The sequence below is a fragment of the Girardinichthys multiradiatus genome, chromosome 12 (assembly GCF_021462225.1).
Source record: "Girardinichthys multiradiatus isolate DD_20200921_A chromosome 12, DD_fGirMul_XY1, whole genome shotgun sequence".
Taxonomy (NCBI): Eukaryota; Metazoa; Chordata; class Actinopteri; order Cyprinodontiformes; family Goodeidae; genus Girardinichthys; species Girardinichthys multiradiatus.
The window spans coordinates 23,348,427-23,372,851 of NC_061805.1; the positions used below are offsets into that span (position 1 = coordinate 23,348,427).

General features: G+C 41.8%; 1 protein-coding gene across 2 annotated transcripts; it reads left to right on the top strand.

Moving 5' to 3' along the window:
• Positions 1-214: 214 nt before the first annotated feature.
• mapkapk5 (MAPK activated protein kinase 5) lies at positions 215-22,520 on the top strand. Of its 2 annotated transcripts, XM_047382499.1 has the most exons (15): positions 215-1,062; positions 3,819-3,892; positions 9,575-9,650; positions 10,079-10,176; positions 10,275-10,383; positions 10,494-10,583; positions 11,113-11,208; positions 11,298-11,378; positions 14,393-14,580; positions 15,043-15,163; positions 17,945-17,998; positions 18,208-18,338; positions 20,097-20,212; positions 20,342-20,446; positions 21,174-22,520. In XM_047382499.1, the coding sequence occupies exons 1-15, from the start codon at positions 1,027-1,029 to the stop codon at positions 21,266-21,268; spliced, it is 1,470 nt and encodes a 489-aa protein (XP_047238455.1). In that variant the 5' UTR covers positions 215-1,026; the 3' UTR covers positions 21,269-22,520. The 2 variants fall into 2 exon arrangements, with proteins under 2 accessions (XP_047238455.1, XP_047238456.1); XM_047382500.1 differs by lacking the exon at positions 17,945-17,998.
• Positions 22,521-24,425: the final 1,905 nt, after the last annotated feature.

The window sequence follows — 24,425 nt, forward strand, 5'->3', positions numbered from 1 at the left end:
TGAAGGACCCCTCGCACATGCCCGAAAACAACCAATAAGGTTATTTTAAAAATAAATATCTTGAATAAGGTAATTTTATCCAACGCAAAAAATGTGTTGACTAACACATTGGAGATGTGCCTTTTATGTTGTTTCAATTTCGAGTAATGATCGTCATACTTCGTATTCATTTTCGTCAGGCGTCCTGTGTGGACTCCTATTGAGTCGTGCCGTTTAGGGTTATGGAATTAAGAAAATAGTCCAGAGATGGTCTGGACCACCGCTGGAAAAAAAGAACCGGTTGATCCCCTTCATCGAACAAATTAGGCCATAGTAGCGTTCAATGTTTCCGTGCTTCTCTGATGAAGGATGCTAACATTTTTGTATACAAGCAGGACTAGAAAACTAACTTATTTTGGCGGATGTAAGCCTTTAGGAACGCGGTGTGCTCGCCTTGTCGTATCATCACCTCAATTCTTCCTATAAATAGTAATTTCTAAAGATATATCTTTGGTCAAATGTATCCCCAATGTCTGCGTTTTTGTAAATAACTGGACAAACTGTGACAGGAGCAAGCAGACGGCGGTGTTGTTAGCTTCAGAGCTAACGGTGACCGAGTCAGTCTTCGGTGGCTAAAAATATATCGCTCACTGCGCCACCGAAACTGGTGGGCTTCGGTCCACGCTTGACTCCCGTCTTCGGCTATCTTTTTCTGGTGACCTTGCTCGGAGTTTGACACTCTACATGGTCACCACAGCGGGTTCAGGACAAGCGGAAGAGCGAGCCGGACCCCGAGGCTGTGAGCCGAGCTGGCCTGGTCTAACGTTACATCGTACCGTACGGGCTGCTGGGCTTCAAGTCTCCCGGCGGACCACACTCGGCCACGGCTGATCGGTGGCCGGATGACATTTTGCTGTGATGGGCTTATCTTGTCATCAATGGTGATATAACGAACCTAGGTTCAGCCCAGGGAGACCGAAATTTTGCGAAGGGATCAGAGTAAGCGACTTATTTCAAACTTTCTGAGACTTTCTTGAGCTGCGCACCATGACGGAGGATAACAATGCAGAAAAGTTCATTAAGGTAAGGACGTGGTGATAAGCTGGTGTTATTTCAGATACTAAACAATTCTTAATATAATAGTATGTGATTTTAAAACTACGGGAATGATACTATATTTATTGATGGAGTTTTAGTCATCAAAAAAGTTTAGTACTTGCTGTAAAGCTTGGAGCCCTGAGGTTTGCTCTCCATCAGTGGGTCACTGTTGTCATCTAATACAGCAGTAAAAGTCTGAGCTGCTTTCAGGAGAAATAGCTGAGAAATAGAGCATATTTTAGGTATTCTCTGGTTGTTGCATATTTACGCAAGAGCTGAATAAGTTATGATGATTATTTAACTAGTCTGAGGATTGCAGATGCACCGACCAGAAACTTGTCATGTCCAATTTACCTATCTGGTAAAACTCTGAGATACTGATATTGATTTTAACCAATTGTGGTTTCTCCAGACATTTAGATTCTTACAGCTTTGTTCTGTTTTTGCTTTTTTGACATGAATTCTATTAGACAAAGAAAACCCAGAGTAAATACAAATGGCTGTTTTGAAATGGTAAGTTCATTTAAAGGGAAAAGAGAAAAAGCAACTGCCCCAGTTGCTTTATCATAAATTAACTGTGATTAACCAATTTTTTTTTTGGAAAACTGTTTGTAATTTCATTTGTCACATACATGCCTGATTATGGCCAAACTTGTAGAATCAAGGAATCGCTTAAATATAACCTGTTTGACAACATGAAGTAGGCTAAAATATCTTTAAAAAAATCATGCACTGATCAAAAGATGTTCAAGAACAGATAAAAACAAAGTCAGTGATGTCTATCAATCTGGAAAGGGTTAACAAGCTATTTCCAAAGCTTTGGCACTCCATTGAACCCCAGTGAGATCCACAAATGAAGAAAACATAAAACAGTGATGAACCTTCCCAGGAGTGGCCAACCTACCAATATTTACCCAACAAGCGCTTTGGTGACTCATCAAGCAGGTCACAAAAGAACCCAGAGCAGCATTTAAAGCACTAAAGGCCTCAGTTGCCTTAGTTAAGGTCAGTGTTTATGATATAACAATAAGAACATGACTTCGAGGGCCAAAACCACCGCTGGCCAAGAAGAACACAAAGGCCTCTCTGACATTTGCTAAAAGTATCTTAAGTCCCAAGACTTATGAGAAACTATTTAATTCTGCTCTTTACCAGAAAATCCTGAAGGAGAGTGTCAGTTCATTATCTTGGCATGTTTGATTGCAGCTCTTGCTGCCAAAGGTGCAACAGCAGTTATGAGGTTTATGGAGGCAATAAGCTTTTCATTTTTCTTAACATCGTCACTTGAAAACTTCTTGTTGTATTTACTCAGATTATCTTTGACTGGTGTTAAACATGTGACAATAAAGCAAAAATAGAAGAAATTTGTTAAGGGGCAATTACTATTTCTACATTAATGTATTATAATGTTAATAGAACAAAACAGAATCATCCTTTTTTTGTCTCTGAGTGAGGAAATTAATATGTATTAGCAGCAATGTGACAAATGGAAGTACACAGATACAGCAAAAAAAAAAAAAAAAGGTATTTAAAATACTTTTTTCTATCCTTTGTACCCTGAACAATCATGTGACACTGTGTGTTTGAGTGTGGGAGCTGCTGAATGTCTGTATGTTAGCAGTTAGCAACGGCAGTGTCTTTGTTTATTCCCTAAAGAACTAACACCCTTACGTTGACGCTGAGATTTCCAACAGGCTACCAACATTTCTAACATTTTTGACATTTGAAACAGCTGAAGAAGCTAAAGATCAGCCAGTTCCTGTCAACAGCTGATTTCAACAGGTCCATTTATTTCAAAACAGGCTGGATTCAGCAGTTTTTGCTCATAGCAGCAAAAAATTGAGTTGCAGTTGCTGTATATTCTCAGGAAGATGAGAAAAAAAAAAAATTAATAATGACTGTATTATCCCGAGTTTGGGATTTGTTTTTAACCATGTTTGAGCAGAACTTGAGTTCAAACTCAGATCATTCTCTCAGTTTAACTCGTTCCTGTCGAACACCCTCCTAATCCTTTGTGTTGACAGCAGGGGCTAATCTTTCTTATGGATGTGTTTTTGGCAGCTACGTTGTCATTAGCCAGGAATAATTTGTGTTTAGGAGAACAGTAAACACATAATAAAGTATATTTATCTATGACATAGTGTTGGACTGTGGAGGAAATTGTAATTAGGACTGTCAGTAATGTCTTCCTGCTGAATTTGAAAAGCTACTGGGAAATGACTAACATACAGTCGGTATTGTGCTGACTAAAGTAAAGTTTACGTATGCACGGATCAACGCTTTACAAGCTGATACAGTTTTCCAATGTTGTTTCAGGTCTGACCTGCTGGTCCTGATTTCCGCTGGCGCTCATTGATTCATTTTTGAAGGACTAACTCGTAAAAGCTAACCTGTGTAAACGACATTTTACAATAACAATCATACGTAACAACCATTGACCATAAAAGAAAGAAGTTATGCCAGCGGTTGGCCTGATAGGGATACAGACGGATGTTCCTCTTTTTGTTACTATCAAAAAATATGAACCTGACCTTTATTTGATTTAAATAAACTCAGTAGAGTGCATCAAGGAATGTTAATTATTGAGCTGTTTACACAATGTAAACAATAATTGAGTTTTGGGGTTTTCGCGCGTTTTTTTTTTTTTTTTTAGCGCTGCAGCTTGTAACAGGAATACTATTGCTGAATATTGCTATGAAGATATCGGTTATGATCAACATTACGGTTTGTTTTTCGAACAGGAGGCGTCCATCTTGGACGAATACATCATTAACTGGACGCAGAAGTTAGGAGCTGGAATTAGTGGACCCGTCAGGTGAGCAAACAACATTTCTCCACCATTTTATTCATCAAACCTTATTGTATCAGACAAGTTTTAAACGGCAACTTACCCACATGGAATCATTTTAATATTTCCGTTCATTTGAGAGACCAACATTATTCTTTGTGGCTGCTGATCATAGGCGTGAACCTGCTGAGATGAAGTTTGCATGTGCAGAGCGTCAGACTGCTTTGTAATGTTTTCTATATCTAAATTTAGCATTTTATAACTGTGAATAATCTGAAACCTCATGCTGTGATGAGAGGAAGGGTTACATGTTGCTTTGCACCGCAGCCTCCGCAGTGCTTGCGGAAATGACTGATGTGATTGCTGGAACCAAATGATGACGGTGCAGATTTAGAGAACATGCTAAGTGGGTTGTTGACCGGACAGTCTATCTCTGTGCTGCCAAAAAAATTTCCCACACATTACCTATGTTTGCATCTCTTTTTTTTCCTTCCTTGGATATATTGGTTCATGTTTACTGAGACGCTTGCTGACAAAACCATCTCATGAAAAATGAACATTTGTGCAAAAAGGCAAGGAAAGCTCACAGCGTTTTAAATAGGGGATTCATGAAAGGAGGAGTTGTGTACATCCTATAAGGCAGACCCCTGCCTGTAGTTTGTTTTGCTGTCATCCTCTCCTCTCCTTGCCTGTGTTGTCTAAAACCTGGTGTGTATGGTGCAACACTGTCCGATTCTAAAGGTTACTGGGCTTGAATCCAAAGCAAAATTTTACCCTGATTTAATACCTAAGCGTGTAGTTGTTAACTGTGGAAATAAAGACCTTGGCATGTATTAGCACACATGCTCTGAAGAGCTTACCGTCTTTTGTGATTACTGCTCTGTTTTTTAGAAGGTGTTTAAGGAATAAAGAACATGTGCAGTTTCTAAGCTTTTTATTTGCTTCCTCTGCTTTCATCTAGACATAAAGAATATGTGTCATGAATCATGCTCTGACTCCTTCTGTTCATCCGGCTTTTAGAAGCTATCGCAGGTCAGGATATAAAGACGGCAAGCTGTTATTTCACAAGTGTGTCATTTTAGCATGAAGTGCTATGAAAACTGAGAAATCGCCTCATCATCTCAGACTGAAAACCTGCTGTGATTCATTCTGCGTCGTTTCTTTGTTGAGCTGCTCTGCCTTTGGCTGGAATGAAGCGGAATGTTTCCTGTGGTAATTCTTTAATAGGCCAGTATGAGTTCAAAGGCCAAAGGTTGAGGTTTAAAGTGAATTTGGGTACAGGGCACTGCACTTTGATTTTTGTTTTCACATTTTGGTCACGTTGCAACTACAAACTTCTATGTAAAGTGGGAGAAAAATGACACATGGTTCTCAAATTGCATTTCATTTTCTCCCTGAAATTGAAATATCTGGTTATGTAGTTGGAAAAATTAACAGAGTGGGCCCCAGAAGTTGGAATTCCAAGTGGGAATCTCAGAGATTTCCCACCAACCCAGTCCTCAAAATCAATATGACTGCCTTGCATAAAAAGCTAATTTTATTTGCTCTTTTGATGATTTGTCATTGAATTTTTTATCACAAACAGTACCATACATTCACACTTGCTACAGTGTTTAAACAAAGTGCAGGAAAACACATTACTGTTGCTTTATATTGATAACAGTAGTTAGCCTGGTCTATCAACTATTGCTACTTCCTATTGCTTCCAAGGTTCCACTTCAGAGGTACCACCTGTGGTACTTGGGCCACAGTATGAGAATCATGGACCTAAACCAGTCAGTTTTATTGTTTTGTAGCTTAACCCTGCATCTCTGACCTATCCGCTGTGGTCCTTGTTCATTTTGGTGCTGTTTGTTTACCATTGAGCTCTAACTAACCTTTCAGGCCTTCACAGAACAGCTGGATTTTTACTGAGATTAAATTACAGCCAATAGGACTCTTATTTAGTAATTAGGAGGCTTCCGAAGGTCGATTGGTTGCACTGGATTTTATGTTGGGGGTATCAGAGTAAAGTGGGTTGAATACAAATGGATGCCACACTTGTGATAATGCATTTATGTTCACCTGTCAAATAAAGTCCCAATAGAAAACATTTCAAATTTGATGTTATAACTTTACAGATGTTAAGGCCCACCATGTTTGCAGATTAGAGGAGATTTGAGTTTCTTAGATGATGAAATATACGCATCAACAGTCTACTCATAATAAAACCTTAATGTGAACCTAGAACATTAAAAACAAACAAACTGCAAGTTCATTTTAACAATATAAAAATAGAAAATTCAAGCTTCACAGATTTCTTTCTTGTTGGAAATATTGTACTTACAAAGATCTGGATGAGAATAAATCCGTAGTCTCTCTCTGTTCTGTATGCTTGTTTAAGGCTACGTTTAAATTTGAGTCCGAATAGATAACACATACTTCAAGACAAGATTGAAGCACATAAACGCAGTGACTCTCAAATGTGAGTAAAAACTGAAATTCTCCTCTCCAATTAAAAAAAGTCGTATTTAAAATGAAAGATGGTACATTTTAGCAGCATAACTCAGTTTTATTTCAACACACAATGTGTAAATATGCAGAGGAGGAACACCCACAGACAAATCTGTCTTCCAAATTAACTAATACAGGCTGAAAGCTTAAGTCATTGCAAAATGGTGATGATATTGATCGCTGTGTGGATTTCATTTATGCTTGCGATTCTAAGCGACTATGTCTCCGACTGGACCTGCTGCAATTTGGGAAAATACAAAGTAAAATGGTCAGATCGCAACATAAACATTACACAGATTTCTGATCACGTTGGTTCTCAAATATTTTCGGCTGGTGTATTCCCAAGATGGACGACCAGTAGTTGCTTGTCGAGGTAGAGAACAGAGCTGTTTTATATTTATACAGCCTTCTTACAAGGACAACAGCCAGAAGGAAAAATCATGGAATGAGATAGCAGAGGGAAATTGGTGGTGAGCACAAAATATTGCATTTAAAATGTTTTTTTCCAGTTCATACTGTTTTGTTAATGTATTTTAAAGAAATTGGATTGGAGAGTGTTGAGTTGGTATCAACTGGTGTGTTTTGGGGGTTAGTAACAAAATAACCAAATAGTGGCGATGCACCGATCAGGCTTTTTGTTGCTGATACCGATTTTTGTTTTTTTTAGTCTATTCTGCCTATTATACACTGTTCAAATAAATAAAGGTAACACTCAAATAACACATCCTAGATCTGAATGAATGAAATATTCTCATTGAATACTTTGTTCTGTACAAAGTTGAATGTGCTGACAACAAAATCACACAAAAATCATCAAGTTTTTTAACCAATGGAGGCCTGGATTTGGAGTCACACACAAAATTAAAGTGGAAAAACACACTACAGGCTGATCCAACTTTGATATAATGTCCTTAAAACAAGTCAAAATGAGGCTCAGTATTGTGTGTGGCCTCCACGTACCTGTATGACCTCCCTACAACACCTGGGATCCTGATGAGACGGTGGATGGTCTCCTGAGGGATATCCTCCCAGACCTGGACTAAAGCATCCGCCAACTCCTGGACAGTCTGTGGTGCAACGTGATGTTGGTGGATGGAGTGAGACATGATGTCCCAGATGTGCTCAATCAGATTCAGGTCTGGGGAAAGGGCGGGCCAGTCCATAGCTTCAATGTCTTCATCTTGCAGGAACTGCTGACACACTCCAGCCACATGAGGTCTAGCATTATCCTGCATTAGGAGGAACCCAGGGCCAACCGAACCAGCATATGGTCTCACAAGGGGTCTGAGGATCTCATCTCGGTACCTAATGGCAGTCAGGCTACCTCTGGCGAGCACATGGAGGCCCTCCAAAGAAATGCCACCCCACACCATTACTGACCCACTGCCAAACGGGTCATGCTGAAGGATGTTGCAGGCAGCAGATCGCTCTCCACGGTGTCTTCAGACTGTGTCACGTCTGTCACATGTGCTCAGTGTGAACCTGCTTTCATCTGTGAAGACCACAGGGCGCCAGTGACGAGTTTCCCAATCCTGGTGTTCTCTGGCAAATACCAAGCGTCCTGCACGGTGTTGGGCTGTGAACACAACCCCCATTTGTGGACGTCGGGCCCTCATACCATCTTCATGGAGTCGTTTTATATCCGTTTGTGCAGACACATGCACATTTGTGGCCTGCTGGAGGTCATTTTGCATAGGGCTCTGGCAGTGCTCCTCCTGTTCCTCCTTGCACAAAGGTGGAGGTAACGGTCCTGCTGCTGGGTTGTTGCCCTCCTACGGCCTCCTCCACGTCTCCTGGTGTACTGGCCTGTCTCCTGGTAGCGCCTCCAGGCTCTGGACACTACGCTGACAGACACAGCAAACCTTCTTGCCACAGCTCGCATTGATGTGCCATCCTGGATGAGCTGCACTACCTGAGCCACTTGTGTGGGTTGTAGAGTCCGTCTCATGCTACCACGAGTGTAAAAGCACCACCAACATTCAAAAGTGACCAAAACATCAGCCAGAAAGCATAGTTACTGAGAGGTGGTCTGTGGTCCCCACCTGCAGAACCACTCCTTTATTGAGTGTTTCTTGCTAATCACCAAAGATTTCCCCCTGTTGTCTATTTCATTTGAACAACAGCAGTGAAATTGATTGTTAATCAGTGTTGCTTCCTAAGTGGACAGTTTGATTTCACAGAAGTTTGATTTACTTGGAGTTATATTGTGTTGTTTAAGTGTTCCCTTTATTTTTTTGAGCAGTGTAGTTTTGACTGATTCAGATTTATTTAAAATCTATCTGTGGAATATTTTTTTTCTGGTAAGCACTATAAAACATAAGGGAGTAAAATTGCTGCTTTATTGATGGAGAAAGCAGTTTTGAGTGCAGTAGAAATTGTAGGAATTATGTGATTAATTACATTTTTGGAGAGCAGACTTCAGTTTCACACCCACACCAAGACCTGATTATTACATGACCCATAGAATCAAGAAATTACTTAAATAATATCTATCTGACTGCATGAAGTAGGCTAAAAGATGTCAAAAAGCAACATCACATTATAGCATAGGAACGTCATTCAAACAGTGAACCATGGGGGTGGCAGTCTGATGGTGTCGGGCTGCTTTGCAGCTTCAGGACCTGGATGACTTCCCATAATTGAGGGAAACATGAACTCTGCTCTCTACTAGAACATCCCAGAAGGAGATTGTCCTGCTTTCAGTTTGTGACCTTAAGCCCAAGAGAACTTGGGTTATACAGCAGGACAATTATCCAAAGCACATCAGCAAATCCACCACTAGTTTTAAAGTGGCATAGTCAAAGTTCAAACTTAAAGACAATTGAGATGGAGTGATGTAACCTTAAACAGGCCATTCATGCTGTAAACCCTCCAGTGTGGCTGAATTAAATAAAACTCTGCAATCACTTATTTTTTTCATTTTAACATTGCTTCGAACTGTTTTTTTCTGTTTATAAATGAAATCATCATTTGAAAACAGTGTTTAATTCACTCCGACATTAAAATGTGTTTGTTCATGTGAAACATTTTAGTTTATTAATATAAACAGAAGTTATCTGTAAGGGGCCGGATGCTTTTTCACAGCACTGACGTCAAAGTTCCTGCCAAGGTACAGAAACGTCTGTATTAATTCTTTACATGACCATGTGGCTCATAAACATTCGGGTAATGTTGCTCAACCTGTTTGTTGACTCTTCTGTTCTCCTCCCTCTCCAGAGTGTGTATGAAGAAGTCGACTCAGGAACGCCTGGCCCTGAAAATCCTCATTGATCGCCCCAAGGCCAGAAATGAGGTTGGAACGCTGTCATTGGTGTGATTAATCCCTGTTGTCTGTTGTGTTTGGCTGTATCAATGTGCTTTGTTCCCTTTGCCTGCTATCAGTCTTCATGAATTCCTGTTTTTCTTTTTGCCCGCCACTCAGTCCTCTCGGCTTCGCTTTGTTTACATGAGCGTCTTTGTCCCTAACGTTGTCTTCTCGCAGTGAAACAGTGTGTCTCGCAGCCTTATCGTGTCATTTAGCATCAAACTGTTTTGATCAAGCAGCTTGAAAAGCAGCAAAAACAGAGATTAGCTTCACAAGCTCCCACTGATGAACTGTGAAAGATGCCGACTGTGACACTGAGAGACGTGTCTTTCGGGATCTTTTAGTATCTTCTCAAAACGAGGACGTTTTGTATGTGCATGTGAAAAGACGGGGCTCAGTGGTTCTCTTCCACACAGGTGCGTCTTCACATGATGTGTGCCAACCACCCAAATATTGTGCAAATTCTGGAGGTGTACGCCAACACTGTCCAGTTCCCTCATGAGTCCAGTCCAAGGTAAAAATAGCTTGGTCTGTGGAAATCACCCTGTGCATTTTTTACTTGTTTATTTCATGCCTTCATAATCATCCAAACCCCTCTTTGTTTTTCTCAAGAGCAAGACTCCTCATTGTTATGGAGATGATGGAGGGTGGCGAGCTCTTCCACAGAATCAGCCAGCACAAGCACTTTACTGAAAAGATGGCCAGTCAGGTCACCGAACAGGTGTGTAAAGTCCTAAATTCAACACATGATTGTTCAACTCTGGGTTGCCTAACAGAGCTTTGTTGTGCTCACTAAGTGGAGTCTGTGTGTGACGTGTCGTCCACTTGTAGATTAGCCAAGCGTTGGCTCATTGTCACTTCCTGAATATTGCACATCGTGACCTGAAGCCAGAGAACCTGCTCTTCAAAGATAACTCTCTGGTAAGCTGCAGGAGCTGCATTTACACAACAGGTCTTTGGAGATGTCCAAGGTTGGTATGCTGTATGGCAAAGCTTGGGAAATTCAGGGATTTTGTTTAAATATGTTTTTCTCTAGGTCAGATAAGGATTGGGAAGAAAAATGTATAGAAGAATGTGCTTTCTCCAAAGATTAACTGTTTAATTCTCCAAAAGTAGTCTCCATCTATTCATCCATCCGTTCATACGTCCGTCCATCGATCTGTTCATCCATCCACCCGTCTATCTATTCATCGGTCCATTTAATATCCGTCCATCCAGAGTGTGTTGGGGACCTCTGTAGAGCACATAAGCTCAGAAACTCAGAACTGCCATTAGTATTTGTCAAAGTAGAGGAAATTTATTTTTATTTCAACTTACTGCTAACAATAAAATCAGTGGTTGCTGTGATGATTCAGTAATATATAAAGCATTTGAGACTGTCTGTGTATGAACTGCACTTCTTTGTAAGGAAAGCTGGTGGAATACGTTTGCGTTCTTTTCTGCCCTGCAGGACGCGCCTGTTAAGTTGTGTGACTTTGGCTTTGCCAAAATTGATCAAGGAGACTTGACAACCCCTCAGTTTACTCCATACTACGTAGCACCGCAGGTAGAAAAACGGAGAAAAAAATCACTTTTCTGCTCCTTTAGTTCATTTAATTTATAGTCACATCAGTGATCATCATCATTTGTGTTCAGGTACTTGAGGCTCAAAGAAGACATCAGAAGGAAAAGTCTGGAATTATACCTACCTCACCAACACCTTACACATATAACAAGGTGAGACTCACTTCAGCTGAAGCAAGTAGTGAGTACAAACATAAAGCACAGGTTACAATGGATGCCCTGTAAGTCTACATCACTGTTTAGGTTTTTAATTAAAAATCTTTGCAAGAAAAGTCAACATATACTCGTACTTTACGTCTTCCGCTTTATCTGGGACCGGGTTGCGGGGGCAGCAGACTCAGCAGAGACGCCCAGACATCCCTCTCCCCAGACACATCCTCCAGCTCCTCCGGGGGGAGCCCAAGGCGTTCCCAGGCCAGCCGAGAGACATACAGGTCCTTCTCAAAATATTAGCATATTGTGATAAAGTTCATTATTTTCCATAATGTCATGATGAAAATTTAACATTCATATATTTTAGATTCATTGCACACTAACTGAAATATTTCAGGTCTTTTATTGTCTTAATACGGATGATTTTGGCATACAGCTCATGAAAACCCAAAATTCCTATCTCACAAAATTAGCATATTTCATCCGACCAATAAAAGAAAAGTGTTTTTAATACAAAAAACGTCAACCTTCAAATAATCATGTACAGTTATGCACTCAATACTTGGTCGGGAATCCTTTTGCAGAAATGACTGCTTCAATGCGGCGTGGCATGGAGGCAATCAGCCTGTGGCACTGCTGAGGTCTTATGGAGGCCCAGGATGCTTCGATAGCGACCTTTAGCTCATCCAGAGTGTTGGGTCTTGAGTCTCTCAACGTTCTCTTCACAATATCCCACAGATTCTCTATGGGGTTCAGGTCAGGAGAGTTGGCAGGCCAATTGAGCACAGTGATACCATGGTCAGTAAACCATTTACCAGTGGTTTTGGCACTGTGAGCAGGTGCCAGGTTGTGCTGAAAAATGAAATCTTCATCTCCATAAAGCTTTTCAGCAGATGGAAGCATGAAGTGCTCCAAAATCTCCTGATAGCTAGCTGCATTGACCCTGCCCTTGATAAAACACAGTGGACCAACACCAGCAGCTGACACGGCACCCCAGACCATCACTGACTGTGGGTACTTGACACTGGACTTCTGGCATTTTGGCATTTCCTTCTCCCCAGTCTTCCTCCAGACTCTGGCACCTTGATTTCTGAATGACATGCAGAATTTGCTTTCATCTGAAAAAAGTACTTTGGACCACTGAGCAACAGTCCAGTGCTGCTTCTCTGTAGCCCAGGTCAGGCGCTTCTGCCGCTGTTTCTGGTTCAAAAGTGGCTTGACCTGGGGAATGCGGCACCTGTAGCCCATTTCCTGCACACGCCTGTGCACGGTGGCTCTGGATGTTTCTACTCCAGACTCAGTCCACTGCTTCCGCAGGTCCCCCAAGGTCTGGAATCGGCCCTTCTCCACAATCTTCCTCAGGGTCCGGTCACCTCTTCTCGTTGTGCAGCGTTTTCTGCCACACTTTTTCCTTCCCGCAGACTTCCCACTGAGGTGCCTTGATACAGCACTCTGGGAACAGCCTATTTGTTCAGAAATTTCTTTCTGTGTCTTACCCTCTTGCTTGAGGGTGTCAATAGTGGCCTTCTGGACAGCAGTCAGGTCGGCAGTCTTACCCATGATTGGGGTTTTGAGTGATGAACCAGGCTGGGAGTTTTAAAGGCCTCAGGAATCTTTTGCAGGTGTTTAGAGTTAACTCGTTGATTCAGATGATTAGGTTCACAGCTCGTTTAGAGACCCTTTTAATGATATGCTAATTTTGTGAGATAGGAATTTTGGGTTTTCTTGAGCTGTATGCCAAAATCATCCGTATTAAGACAATAAAAGACCTGAAATATTTCAGTTAGTGTGCAATGAATCTAAAATATATGAATGTTAAATTTTCATCATGACATTATGGAAAATAATTAACTTTATCACAATATGCTAATATTTTGAGAAGGACCTGTAGTCCCTCCAGCGTGTCCTGGGCCGTCCCCTGGGCCTCCTCCCGGTGGGACGTGCCAGGAACACCTCCCGAGGAAGGCGTCCAGGAGGCATCCGGCATAGATGCCCAAACTGCCTCAACTGTTCCCTCTCGATGTGAGCAGCGGCTCTACTCCGAGCCCCTCCCGGATGGCCGAGCTCCTCACCCTATCTCTAAGGGAGTGCCCGGCCACCCTACGGAGGAAGCTCATTTCAGCCGCTTGTATCCGGGATCTCGTTCTTTCGGTCATGACCCAAAGTTCATGGCCATAGGTGAGGGTAGGAACGTAGACCGACCGGTAAATCGAGAACTTCGCTTTTCGGCTCACCTCTCTCTTCACCACAGCGGACCGGCACAGTGCCCCCATTACTGTGGCAGCCGCACCAATCCGTCTGTCAATCTCCCGCTCCATTCTTCTCTCACTCGTGAACAAGACCCCGAGATACTTAAACTCCTCCACTTGAGGCAGGAACTCCTCTCCAACCTGAAGAGGACAAGTCAAACTTTTCCTGTCAAGAACCATGGCCTCGGACTTGGAGGAGCTGATCTTGGTCCCAGCCGCTTTACACTCGGCTGCGCGCTGGGGCGGTTCACAAGTCTTGGCTAGAGGGGGCCAGCAGGACCACGTCATCTGCAAAAACAGAGATCCACGGATCTGACATAAAATAGCCTTTCCTTGGATCCTGCTTCTGCTTTATCAGGAGTTTATTCAGAGCTCTTATGTGTACAGGCCAGATACGTTCAGCATCAAAATGTGCCTTTAAAAATAAAGGATGTATGTAGATTAAAAGGTTTATTTAATAAAGGGCATTTAGAAAACTGCTATTGACCAATAGTAGAACGACTAAACTAATAGATAATATGAAGACAGTCTTGGAAATCGAATTTGATCTACTTTTAAGAAATAAAAGCATTAAACACATAACAGCCTTGATGGAAATTATAGTAATTATTTTCGTGAGGCTGATGGTGGTTCTATTCTTCCTGTCTCGTATAGAAAAGATGTGTAGAGATTCATGATTTCTTTTCTTGCAGGTGGTTATGCATTTTGATGAATTTATTGTTACCAGCGCACATGCAAAGAAAAGCTTATTGTCCGTCTCTGCAGAGCTGTGACTTGTGGTCGCTGGGTGTGATCATCTACATAATGCTGTGCGGCTATCCTCCATTCTACTCAAAGCACCACAGCCGCACCATCCCTAAGGACATGAGGAAAAAGATTATGACGGGCAGCTTTGATTTCCCAGAAGATGAGTGGAGTCAGATTTCCGAGATGGCTAAGGACATTGTACGCAAGTAAGACTCTTTACTTTTTTTCTTTTTTAGTGTGTTTAAAAAAAAAAAAAGTATTTCAAGAAGATAAGTCATGCATTGGGAGTTTTATTTATTTAATTTTAAAGTTTTGTCTCTGCTGCAGCGATTAAGATGAAATGGGAGGTCAGGTTTACCTATTAGAGTACCACTGATCCTCAAAAAGTATTTATTTTATTTCCACCTAACTGAAAGACTGTCAGATATTTAGGTGGAGCCAAAAAAAATCATCATTATCCCCAAGTCTTCAACACTGCAAGAGCCCAACCTCTGGAGATCAAATACTGAAATTTGTGAAAGCAATGAACCAGCCTCTAGTATCTTCTTCCTCACTTGTCTCCCTGTCGCTGAATTTTACTCCTCCATGTTTATGTTTATTCATTAGATTTGTCTGTTTTTTAACTTAATTATCTTTTTTTATCGTCTCTCCCTTTTATCTGTCTGTAGGCTACTGAAAGTAAAGCCAGAGGAGAGGCTGACTATTGAGGGAGTCTTGACTCACCCCTGGCTGAACTGCACCGAGGCCCTGGACAACGTGCTGCCGTCTGCACAGATGATGATGGACAAGGTAAGTTGGAAGCTGAAGTTCTTGACCAGAGCAGTGACCAAAGCTTTTCCCAGTGCTACAAAGTGCAGGACATTGCAGCATTGCTGTTTTAATTTGTAGAGTGCCTTGCTAAAGTATTCATGCCTCTTCTCTTGGGCCTTTTTGCATTTTTTCAGTCTATAACCACAAACGTCAGTTTATGGGATTTCATTTTATGTGACAGACCATCATGAATTTGCGCACAATTGTGAAATTAAACCAAAATGATGCATGTTTTTTTTTTTTTTTTTTTTACAGTTAAAAACCTGAAAAGTGTGGCTTGCATTTGTATTCAGTCATCCTGAGGCACGCTTTGTTTTTTTGCAAAATAGCTCAGGCTGAGTCGGATTGAATGGAAAGTGTCTGAACGTCAATTTTCAGGTCTTGCCCTAGGCTACATTCAGACAGCAGGTCTGGATGCTTAATGATGCCTTTTTTTTTTTTTTTTGCTGAAATCCATTTTTCTTTTGTGTGGTCGTTCAAACTACTAATTAAATGCGACCGCCATCAGACTTCAGCCTAAATGATTCACAACCCCAAAACAACCCGCATATGCAGAAGGAGAATGTACAGCAGCTACAGGTCCTTCTCAAAATATTAGCATATTGTGATAAAGTTCATTATTTTCCATAATGTCATGATGAAAATTTAACATTCATATATTTTAGATTCATTGCACACTAACTGAAATATTTCAGGTCTTTTATTGTCTTAATACGGATGATTTTGGCATACAGCTCATGAAAACCCAAAATTCCTATCTCACAAAATTAGCATATTTCATCCGACCAATAAAAGAAAAGTGTTTTTAATACAAAAAACGTCAACCTTCAAATAATCATGTACAGTTATGCACTCAATACTTGGTCGGGAATCCTTTTGCAGAAATGACTGCTTCAATGCGGCGTGGCATGGAGGCAATCAGCCTGTGGCACTGCTGAGGTCTTATGGAGGCCCAGGATGCTTCGATAGCGGCCTTTAGCTCATCCAGAGTGTTGGGTCTTGAGTCTCTCAACGTTCTCTTCACAATATCCCACAGATTCTCTATGGGGTTCAGGTCAGGAGAGTTGGCAGGCCAATTGAGCACAGTGATACCATGGTCAGTAAACCATTTACCAGTGGTTTTGGCACTGTGAGCAGGTGCCAGGTCGTGCTGAAAAATGAAATCTTCATCTCCATAAAGCTTTTCAGCAGATGGAAGCATGAAGTGCTCCAAAATCTCCTGGTAGCTAGCTGCATTGACCCTGCCCTTGATAAAACACAGTGGACCAACACCAGCAGCTGACACGGCACCCCAGACCATCACTGACTGTGGGTACTTGACACTGGACTTCTGGCATTTTGGCATTTCCTTCTCCCCAGTCTTCCTCCAGACTCTGGCACCTTGATTTCCGAATGACATGCAGAATTTGCTTTCATTCGAAAAAAGTACTTTGGACCACTGAGCAACAGTCCAGTGCTGCTTCTCTGTAGCCCAGGTCAGGCGCTTCTGCCGCTGTTTCTGGTTCAAAAGTGGCTTGACCTGGGGAATGCGGCACCTGTAGCCCATTTCCTGCACACGCCTGTGCACGGTGGCTCTGGATGTTTCTACTCCAGACTCAGTCCACTGCTTCCGCAGGTCCCCCAAGGTCTGGAATCGGCCCTTCTCCACAATCTTCCTCAGGGTCCGGTCACCTCTTCTCGTTGTGCAGCGTTTTCTGTCACACTTTTTCCTTCCCACAGACTTCCCACTGAGGTGCCTTGATACAGCACTCTGGGAACAGCCTATTCGTTCAGAAATTTCTTTCTGTGTCTTACCCTCTTGCTTGAGGGTGTCAATAGTGGCCTTCTGGACAGCAGTCAGGTCGGCAGTCTTACCCATGATTGGGGTTTTGAGTGATGAACCAGGCTGGGAGTTTTAAAGGCCTCAGGAATCTTTTGCAGGTGTTTAGAGTTAACTCGTTGATTCAGATGATTAGGTTCATAGCTCGTTTAGAGACCCTTTTAATGATATGCTAATTTTGTGAGATAGGAATTTTGGGTTTTCATGAGCTGTATGCCAAAATCATCCGTATTAAGACAATGAAAGACCTGAAATATTTCAGTTAGTGTGCAATGAATCTAAAATATATGAATGTTAAATTTTCATCATGACATTATGGAAAATAATGAACTTTATCACAATATGCTAATATTTTGAGAAGGACCTGTATATGTTCACAGCAGTAATAATGGATGTCAGCGTCTCTGTGTTATTTTTAGGTGTTGTCATTAAGATTGCTCCGTGCTAAGATCCATCCATTTATCCATCAGCTTCCTGCTAAAGAAAAGCATCCCTATGGAGGCCAAACAGTTCAGTCTTGGTCTGCTGAGGTTAGAATACTCACAGGTGGACTTTATTTACTAACTAGGTGGCTTCAGATGGCATTTGGTTGCATTTTATTTTGGAGTGTTAGAGTAAAGGAGGCTGAAAACAAATGCATTCCACACTTTTCAGGTTTCTACTTGTAAAAATAATTAGAAAGCTATAAATTGTCTACCTTCCACCTTACAATTTTGCACTACTAATGTTGGTCTGTCACATTAAATCACAATTGACTAACTGGATTGAAACACCTGTGGGTATAATGTCACACAATGGGGAAAAATCAGAAGAGGTATGAATTCTGTAGTTTTATCTCCTTTTCTCAGAAGGTGTTGTTAAATTTTATTATTGTGACATTTATTTAGGTACATATGATATGAGGCAGAGAACACACAGTGATCATCAGTGTTATTTTGCAGTGTCTTTTAAGTGCCGATGAGACTGCTGCTGTCAGAGGACTGGGCGAGCAGAAGGTTTGCAAAGTAATCTTTTTTATAGAGTTTTGTCACTGAAGTCACCTGCAATCAAGTCCACAGATAGAACCACAGCGGGGTAACACAGACAGTCACAGCTTTCTATTGACACCAGGCTCACCTTGTAACCGCCATTTTCACGGCGAAGCTTCAACAGAGATCCACATCTGATGAATCTGTAACTGTGGATCTGATCTCTCCCTGTCCAGGCGGTGGTCGCAGGTATCCAGCAGGCCCACGCAGAACAGCTTGCCAACATGAGAATTCAGGATGTGAACGTCAGCCTGAAGCCTCTGAACTCTGTCAACAACCCAATCCTCAGGAAGCGGAAACTGCTGGGGTACGGTCACTGCTGTTAGAGTTGTCCCCACTGTAATGGTATCACTGGAGTATTACTAACCGTACTGATGCAGGGGCTTAATTAGGAAGAAGTGAGGGTATTTACTGAAGTTTCTTCCTTTAAATTTCTACTTGTGCCTCCTCATATAATTTTATTAGAGAAAAGTTCCGACATTTGGTCTAAAATACAAACGGGAAAAAGAAAGTTTCCATCTCAGTCATGGGAAAAGCTAAGTACACACTTGTTGCTCCAATAGGATTTGAGAGTGAAAGAAGAGGTCGTGTGCTGCTAATCAAAGGCATTTGATTGATTCGTCATCATCAGCATGTGTGTTAGTGTGGAGCTTTCGGGCGGAAAGGCATCAGCAGTGGACTTATGGAAGCAGCTGTTGCTGCACATCACTCTGGAAAGGGCCTTTTCCAGAATATTTGAAGTCCATTATTCTACAGTCAGAAGGATTATTGACGAGTGAAAAACATTTCACACAGTGGTCAGTCTTCTCTGGCATAAATACAATTTGTTTAAATAATTTAGGATTTTAATCCTCAAACACAAGAAATGTGTTGTATGCCGCATTAAAACAAAGGTATACATTTTCCTAACACTTTTGGGTCAGTTTTCTTTTTTTTTTTTTTTGTTGGTCTGTTGTCTGCAACTAGGATGGTTTTATGGGTCAGTTTCTTTGAAAACACTTGCTGTATGTATTTTGTAAAGGTTGCGCTCAAGTTATACCATTTCCTCTAAAATTATACTTTTTTATTATAGTTGAAAAGTGGTTAATAAAAGAAATTAACTTTGGGTTGTACCTAAGACCTTAATTCGTCTGCATGGTTGGAAAGGCTTCAGTTAACATCTAGTCCTACAAATTAAACAGTGTCCATCCGGATCAACTGTCTGTACCGGCGGGCCAAATCTGTACCGTTCTTGAAATGCAGTGGAGGGCCACACAAAATCATCCAGAGGCCTGCAAATGGCCCATGAGCCGCACTTCGGACACCCTGCTCTGAGAAATCACAAAAAACAAGAACACCATCTCAGACTCTGCAGGTTATAGTAGAATTAGAAAAAAGACTGAACAAATTGTCCTTGTGTAGAGGTTTTACCAGTAGAAAGCCTCTTTTCTCTTGAAAGACCATGGCAGCATGATTTAGGACATTTCTAGATCAATCTGCTTCGGTAAAACACCGTCATGGAGGGGTGATGATATGGGCCAACTTTGGAGCCACGGGACCTGGAAACCTTGCGCTCATGGAGGGCTGAATCCAATCTCTATGGTTTACAACTCTCCCCTCCTCCTGTCACTTGGCACTTAATACATTGAGAAGTGGGACACCTCTTCATGAAGCTGAAACATCATGAGTTCTTTCTGATTCTAATATATATAACTTAATACCAAACAGAACTTCATCTTGTGTAAACAGATATGGTTTCTGTAGCTGATGTCAGCATGCATTATTTTTATGCTATGGTCCAAAATAGCAGAATTACCAATTCACAAATGTTGAAACGTACCCACAGTATACTGATGATTAGTCAGACTGCCAATATACCCAAGTTTAAAAATGTTGATGTACTTAGTAGATTATTTGTCACTATGGTAATACATCAGAATATGTCAGACTAGACAATAAAGTGGACTTCCTGTTTTTGATCTTGACTACATATTTGAAATACTCTGCCACTCCCACAGATTAGTATTACTGTGGTCATGTAGCCTACAGAAACATGGCGTTTACTTAGTTTTGTTTTATTTTGCAGCCCCAAGCCCACGGACAGTTTCTTCATTCATGACCCAGAGAACGAAGGGGAAGACTCGAACGTAGCGCTGGAAAAATTAAGAGATGTCATAGCACAGTGTATACTCCCACAAGCTGGTTAGTAACTGCTAAAAAAACTCTGGAAACAGCACAGTAAAACATAGAGGAAGTTACTCCATATCAACTAAGATATGTACTATAGCTTACATGTGTTACTAACTTGGCAAAATGTTTCCTTCTGTCTAGGAGAGAACAAAGATGAGAAGTTAAATGAGGTGATGCATGAAGCCTGGAGGTTCAACAGAGACTGTAAGCTGCTGAGAGACGGCCTGCAGGGTCTCAGCTGGGATGGTCTGTACACTTCATCTTCATTTCTGTTAGGTCTGATATGTCCTCTTAAATCCTCGTTACTATTGATGGAAAGCTAATGATATTCGATTCATTTTAAATCATTAACGGTAACTTTTGTATAGATTTATCCCTACTGTCTTTTTATTTGCACAGATTTCCAAACCGATACAGATATTAGAACTTCATACATAAAGTATTCCATCAGCCAAGTGTCTGTAGCTCAAATGCAACATTGTCAGGAATGGTATGAGAAAAGCAGTTTCACAGTAATTGAATCAGAAGGTTTAAGAGAAAACTGCCCTGCCCTTGTCAGTATTTCCTGTAGGTTCCTGACTTTGAAGTCTGACCTCTGTAGAAACGTCTCTCATAAAACCTCTAGAAAGTCTGGAGAACTATAGAATTTGTACAAGAAGTACATACAGGAACCACTTTTTGTGCACAACAGTGATCCACCATCATAACATTTACTATTTTTGCTACAATCTCAACGCAACTTCATAATCTTGTCATACTACACCTGGTCAGATGTGTTCTAATGCCTTGTGTGCTTAAAAGCCGAACAGATCTAAAGTAAAAAGACCAGAGCTTGCTGTTGGTTTATAGATACAGTACTCACTGTGGTATTTCAAATTCTAAATTTAAAACCATTAAATATTTGTCTATTTTAACTATATTATTTGTGTGGTTTATCAAGGCTTTAACTCCAGTTTTTGTTTGTTTTTTGCAGGGCGGTCTTTTTCCGATAAAGTCGACCGCTTGAAGTTGGCAGAAATAGTGAAACAGGCCATAGAAGAAAAGACGAATCTTCAAGATTCTCATTAGCCAATGCTGACTCTATCCTCTTTTTTTTTTAGTTTTTTTATTGTTTGTTATGAATCTTTTTAATCCATATCTGTAAAGACTGTTTTATGTCGACTGATGTTCCGTTTTTTTGCCTCCATAATTTCTCTTGTAAAACCTATTGTTGACCTATACTGGAAGAGCTACTGTACAGCTGTACATACATTTCAAAGGATTTGTTGGTACTATCATTTTTTTTTATGGACAATTGCAAAGAACTTGGAAAAAAAATATATTTTCATTTTTACAAAAAAAAAAACGAAAGAAATCTGTGAAAGAAATTATTTTTTGGGAGGGAATTTTTATTAGCTGCTTATGGAAAATGTCGTGTTTTATCCCAATCACTTCATTTCATCCTTTTTTTTAATTAATTATACTCATTGTAAGAGTTTTATTTATTTAAACTGAAAATTCCAAGATTTTATATCTTTCATGTATCTTGATAGCGGTTCTAAAGTTTGGAGAAGCTGTCTATGATGTGACCTTTGTTCTTCCACTCTGCCTGCAGGTATATGTAGATAATAGCCATTGTTTCTTTTGTATCAAACTTCCTTAACATTTCTAATATGTAGGACAATGAGGCATGGGAATAGAAGTAAAAGAAAATCTCAGAGCAGAGAACTGCACTGTTATTTTAGGTTTTCACCAGACTTTAACCCATTCAGGCCGAAGATGCATTTAAAACGATTGTTTTTAAAACATTAGCGTCCCAAAATCAGAGGGTTAAAAAACAAGCTTCCTCCCATCGTAATTAGTGGACAAAACCTTTTGTTAATTTATTTTTCTCCGCCTCTGAAAAAATACGAAATCTAAGCTACATGAACACCAAAGGTTTGCCTTTTATTGTAAATCAGCAACTTTGCTCGGAGTCTAAAAGTGAGAATCTCGGATATGTTGTGGGATAAGGAAAGGAGATTTTTTTTTTACATTTTCTTAAAATTTTTATAATTGACAATTCAGTCTTTTATTATTCAAACCTTAAAGTTGCCTCAGCCTTTTTTAGATAACACTACCGAATACTCAAAGCTTCTGAAGAGAAATTGTTTCACCTGCTGTCGATCTCAACAATATATCCACCCTGATAAAATGCCAGTTTTTGTGATGTAAAAAACGAGACCAGAAAAAACCTTGAATGTCTTTATTCTGACATATAACATGTACAATTTAGCTACTTAAAAACAAACCTATCTTTTTTTTGGGGGGTGAGTATAAAATAAAATAGCTGGTGGCTTAAGTGTGCACACCCTTCTAATGCTTTGTGGAAGCATGTTTAATACAATTTCTGTTTTCTTTGGTAGGAGTCTGTCCATGTGCTACACCTCGACTTAGCACTATTTGCCCGGCCTACTTAGCAAAAGTTATCCAAATTACTAAATGGATATTACAGAAGATTGAAAAACAAAATCACTAGTTGGTGGAAAGTCCAATAGCTTCTTTAATGCTGCCTCTTGGCAGCCTCCATGGACGTCTTTTAATCAATTCTTGCAGAAGCATTAAGTTTTTTTTAATGCCCCTTATTTTCTCTAATTGTTGAAGACTGTTGTTTGCCATGGTACACGTATATAAAGTGCTTTGAGATTGAAATGAGCATATGTCAGGATAATCCTACTGAGGCAGCTAAACTTTATTTCAAACCAAGACACCCTCACGAGGACCATACGATCGAGGCACGTGACGTCGCCTGGTATGGTGGAACCGGGGTCCCACCCTGGAGCCAGGCCTGGGGTCGGGACCCGTCAGTGAGCGCCTGGTGCCTGGGTTGCTCCTTGCGGACCCGGGCGGGTCAAGCTCGAAGGAGAAACACGAGGCCATCCGCCAGTGGGCCCACCACCTGCAGGGGGAACCGTGAGGGACCGGTGCAAAGAGAATTGGGCGGCAGACGAAGATGGAGACCTCAGCGGCCTGATCCCCGGATGCTTAGGCTGGCTCTAGGCAAGTGGAATGTCACCTCACTGGGGGGGGAAGGAGCCTGAGCTTGTGCGGGAGGTCGAGATCGACTAGAAATAGTCGGGCTCACCTCCACGCACAGCGTGGGCTCTGGAACCCATCTCCTCGAGAGGGGCTGGACTCTCTTCTACTCTGGAGTGGCCCACGGGGAGAGGCAGCGGGCTGCAGTTAGTTTGCTTGTTGCCAACCAGCTCAGCCATCTCGTGTTGGGGTTTACCCCAGTGGATGAGAGGGTCGCATCCCTGCGCCTTCGGGTTGAGGACAGGTCTCTGTCGTTTCGGCCTACGGGCCGGGCGGTAGTGCGGAGTACCCGGCCTTCTTGGCGTCCCTATCGGGGGTGCTGGATAGTGCCCGTCCCGGGGACTCCATTATTCTGCTGGGGGACTTCCAACGCCGACATGGGAAACGACAGTGACACCTGGAGTGACGTGATCGGGTGGAATGGCCTTCCCGATCTGAATCCGAGTGGTGTTTCGTTATTGGACTTCTGTGCAAGTCACGGATTGTCCATAATGAACACCATGTTCAAACATAAGGGTGTCCATCAGGGCACTTGGCACCAGGACACCCTAGGTTGGAGGTCTACTTTGTTGTCGTATCGTCAGACCTTCGGCCGCATGTTTTGGACACTCGAAGAGAGTGGCTGAGCTGTCTACTGATCACCACCTAGTGGTGAGTTGGATCTGCTGGAAGAGGAGAAAGCTGGACAGACTTGCCATCTCAAGCGCATAGTGAGGGTCTCCTGGGAACGTCTGGCAGAGCCCTCGGCCAGGGATGTATTCAACTCCCACCTCTGGGAGAACTTTGACCAGATTTGGGGGATTGTTGGAGACCGAGTGGACCATGTTCTCCGCATCTATTGTCCATGCTGCTGCCCGTAGCTGCGGCTATAAGGGTTGCGGTGCCTGTCGCAGCGGCAATCCCCGAACCCGGTGGTGGACACCGGCAGTAAGGGACGCTGTCAAACTGAAGGAGTCCTATCATGTGTTTTGTAGACCTGGAGAAAGCATTCAACTGTGTCCCTCGTGATGCCCTGTGGAGGGTGCTCCAGGAGTATGGAATAATCGGGGGCCTTTTATTAGGGGCCGTCCGGTCTCTGTACAAGAGGAGCAGCAGTTTGGTCCGCATTGCCGGCACTAAGTCGGACCTGTTCCCGGTGCATGTTGGACTCCAGCAGGGCTGCCCTTTGTCA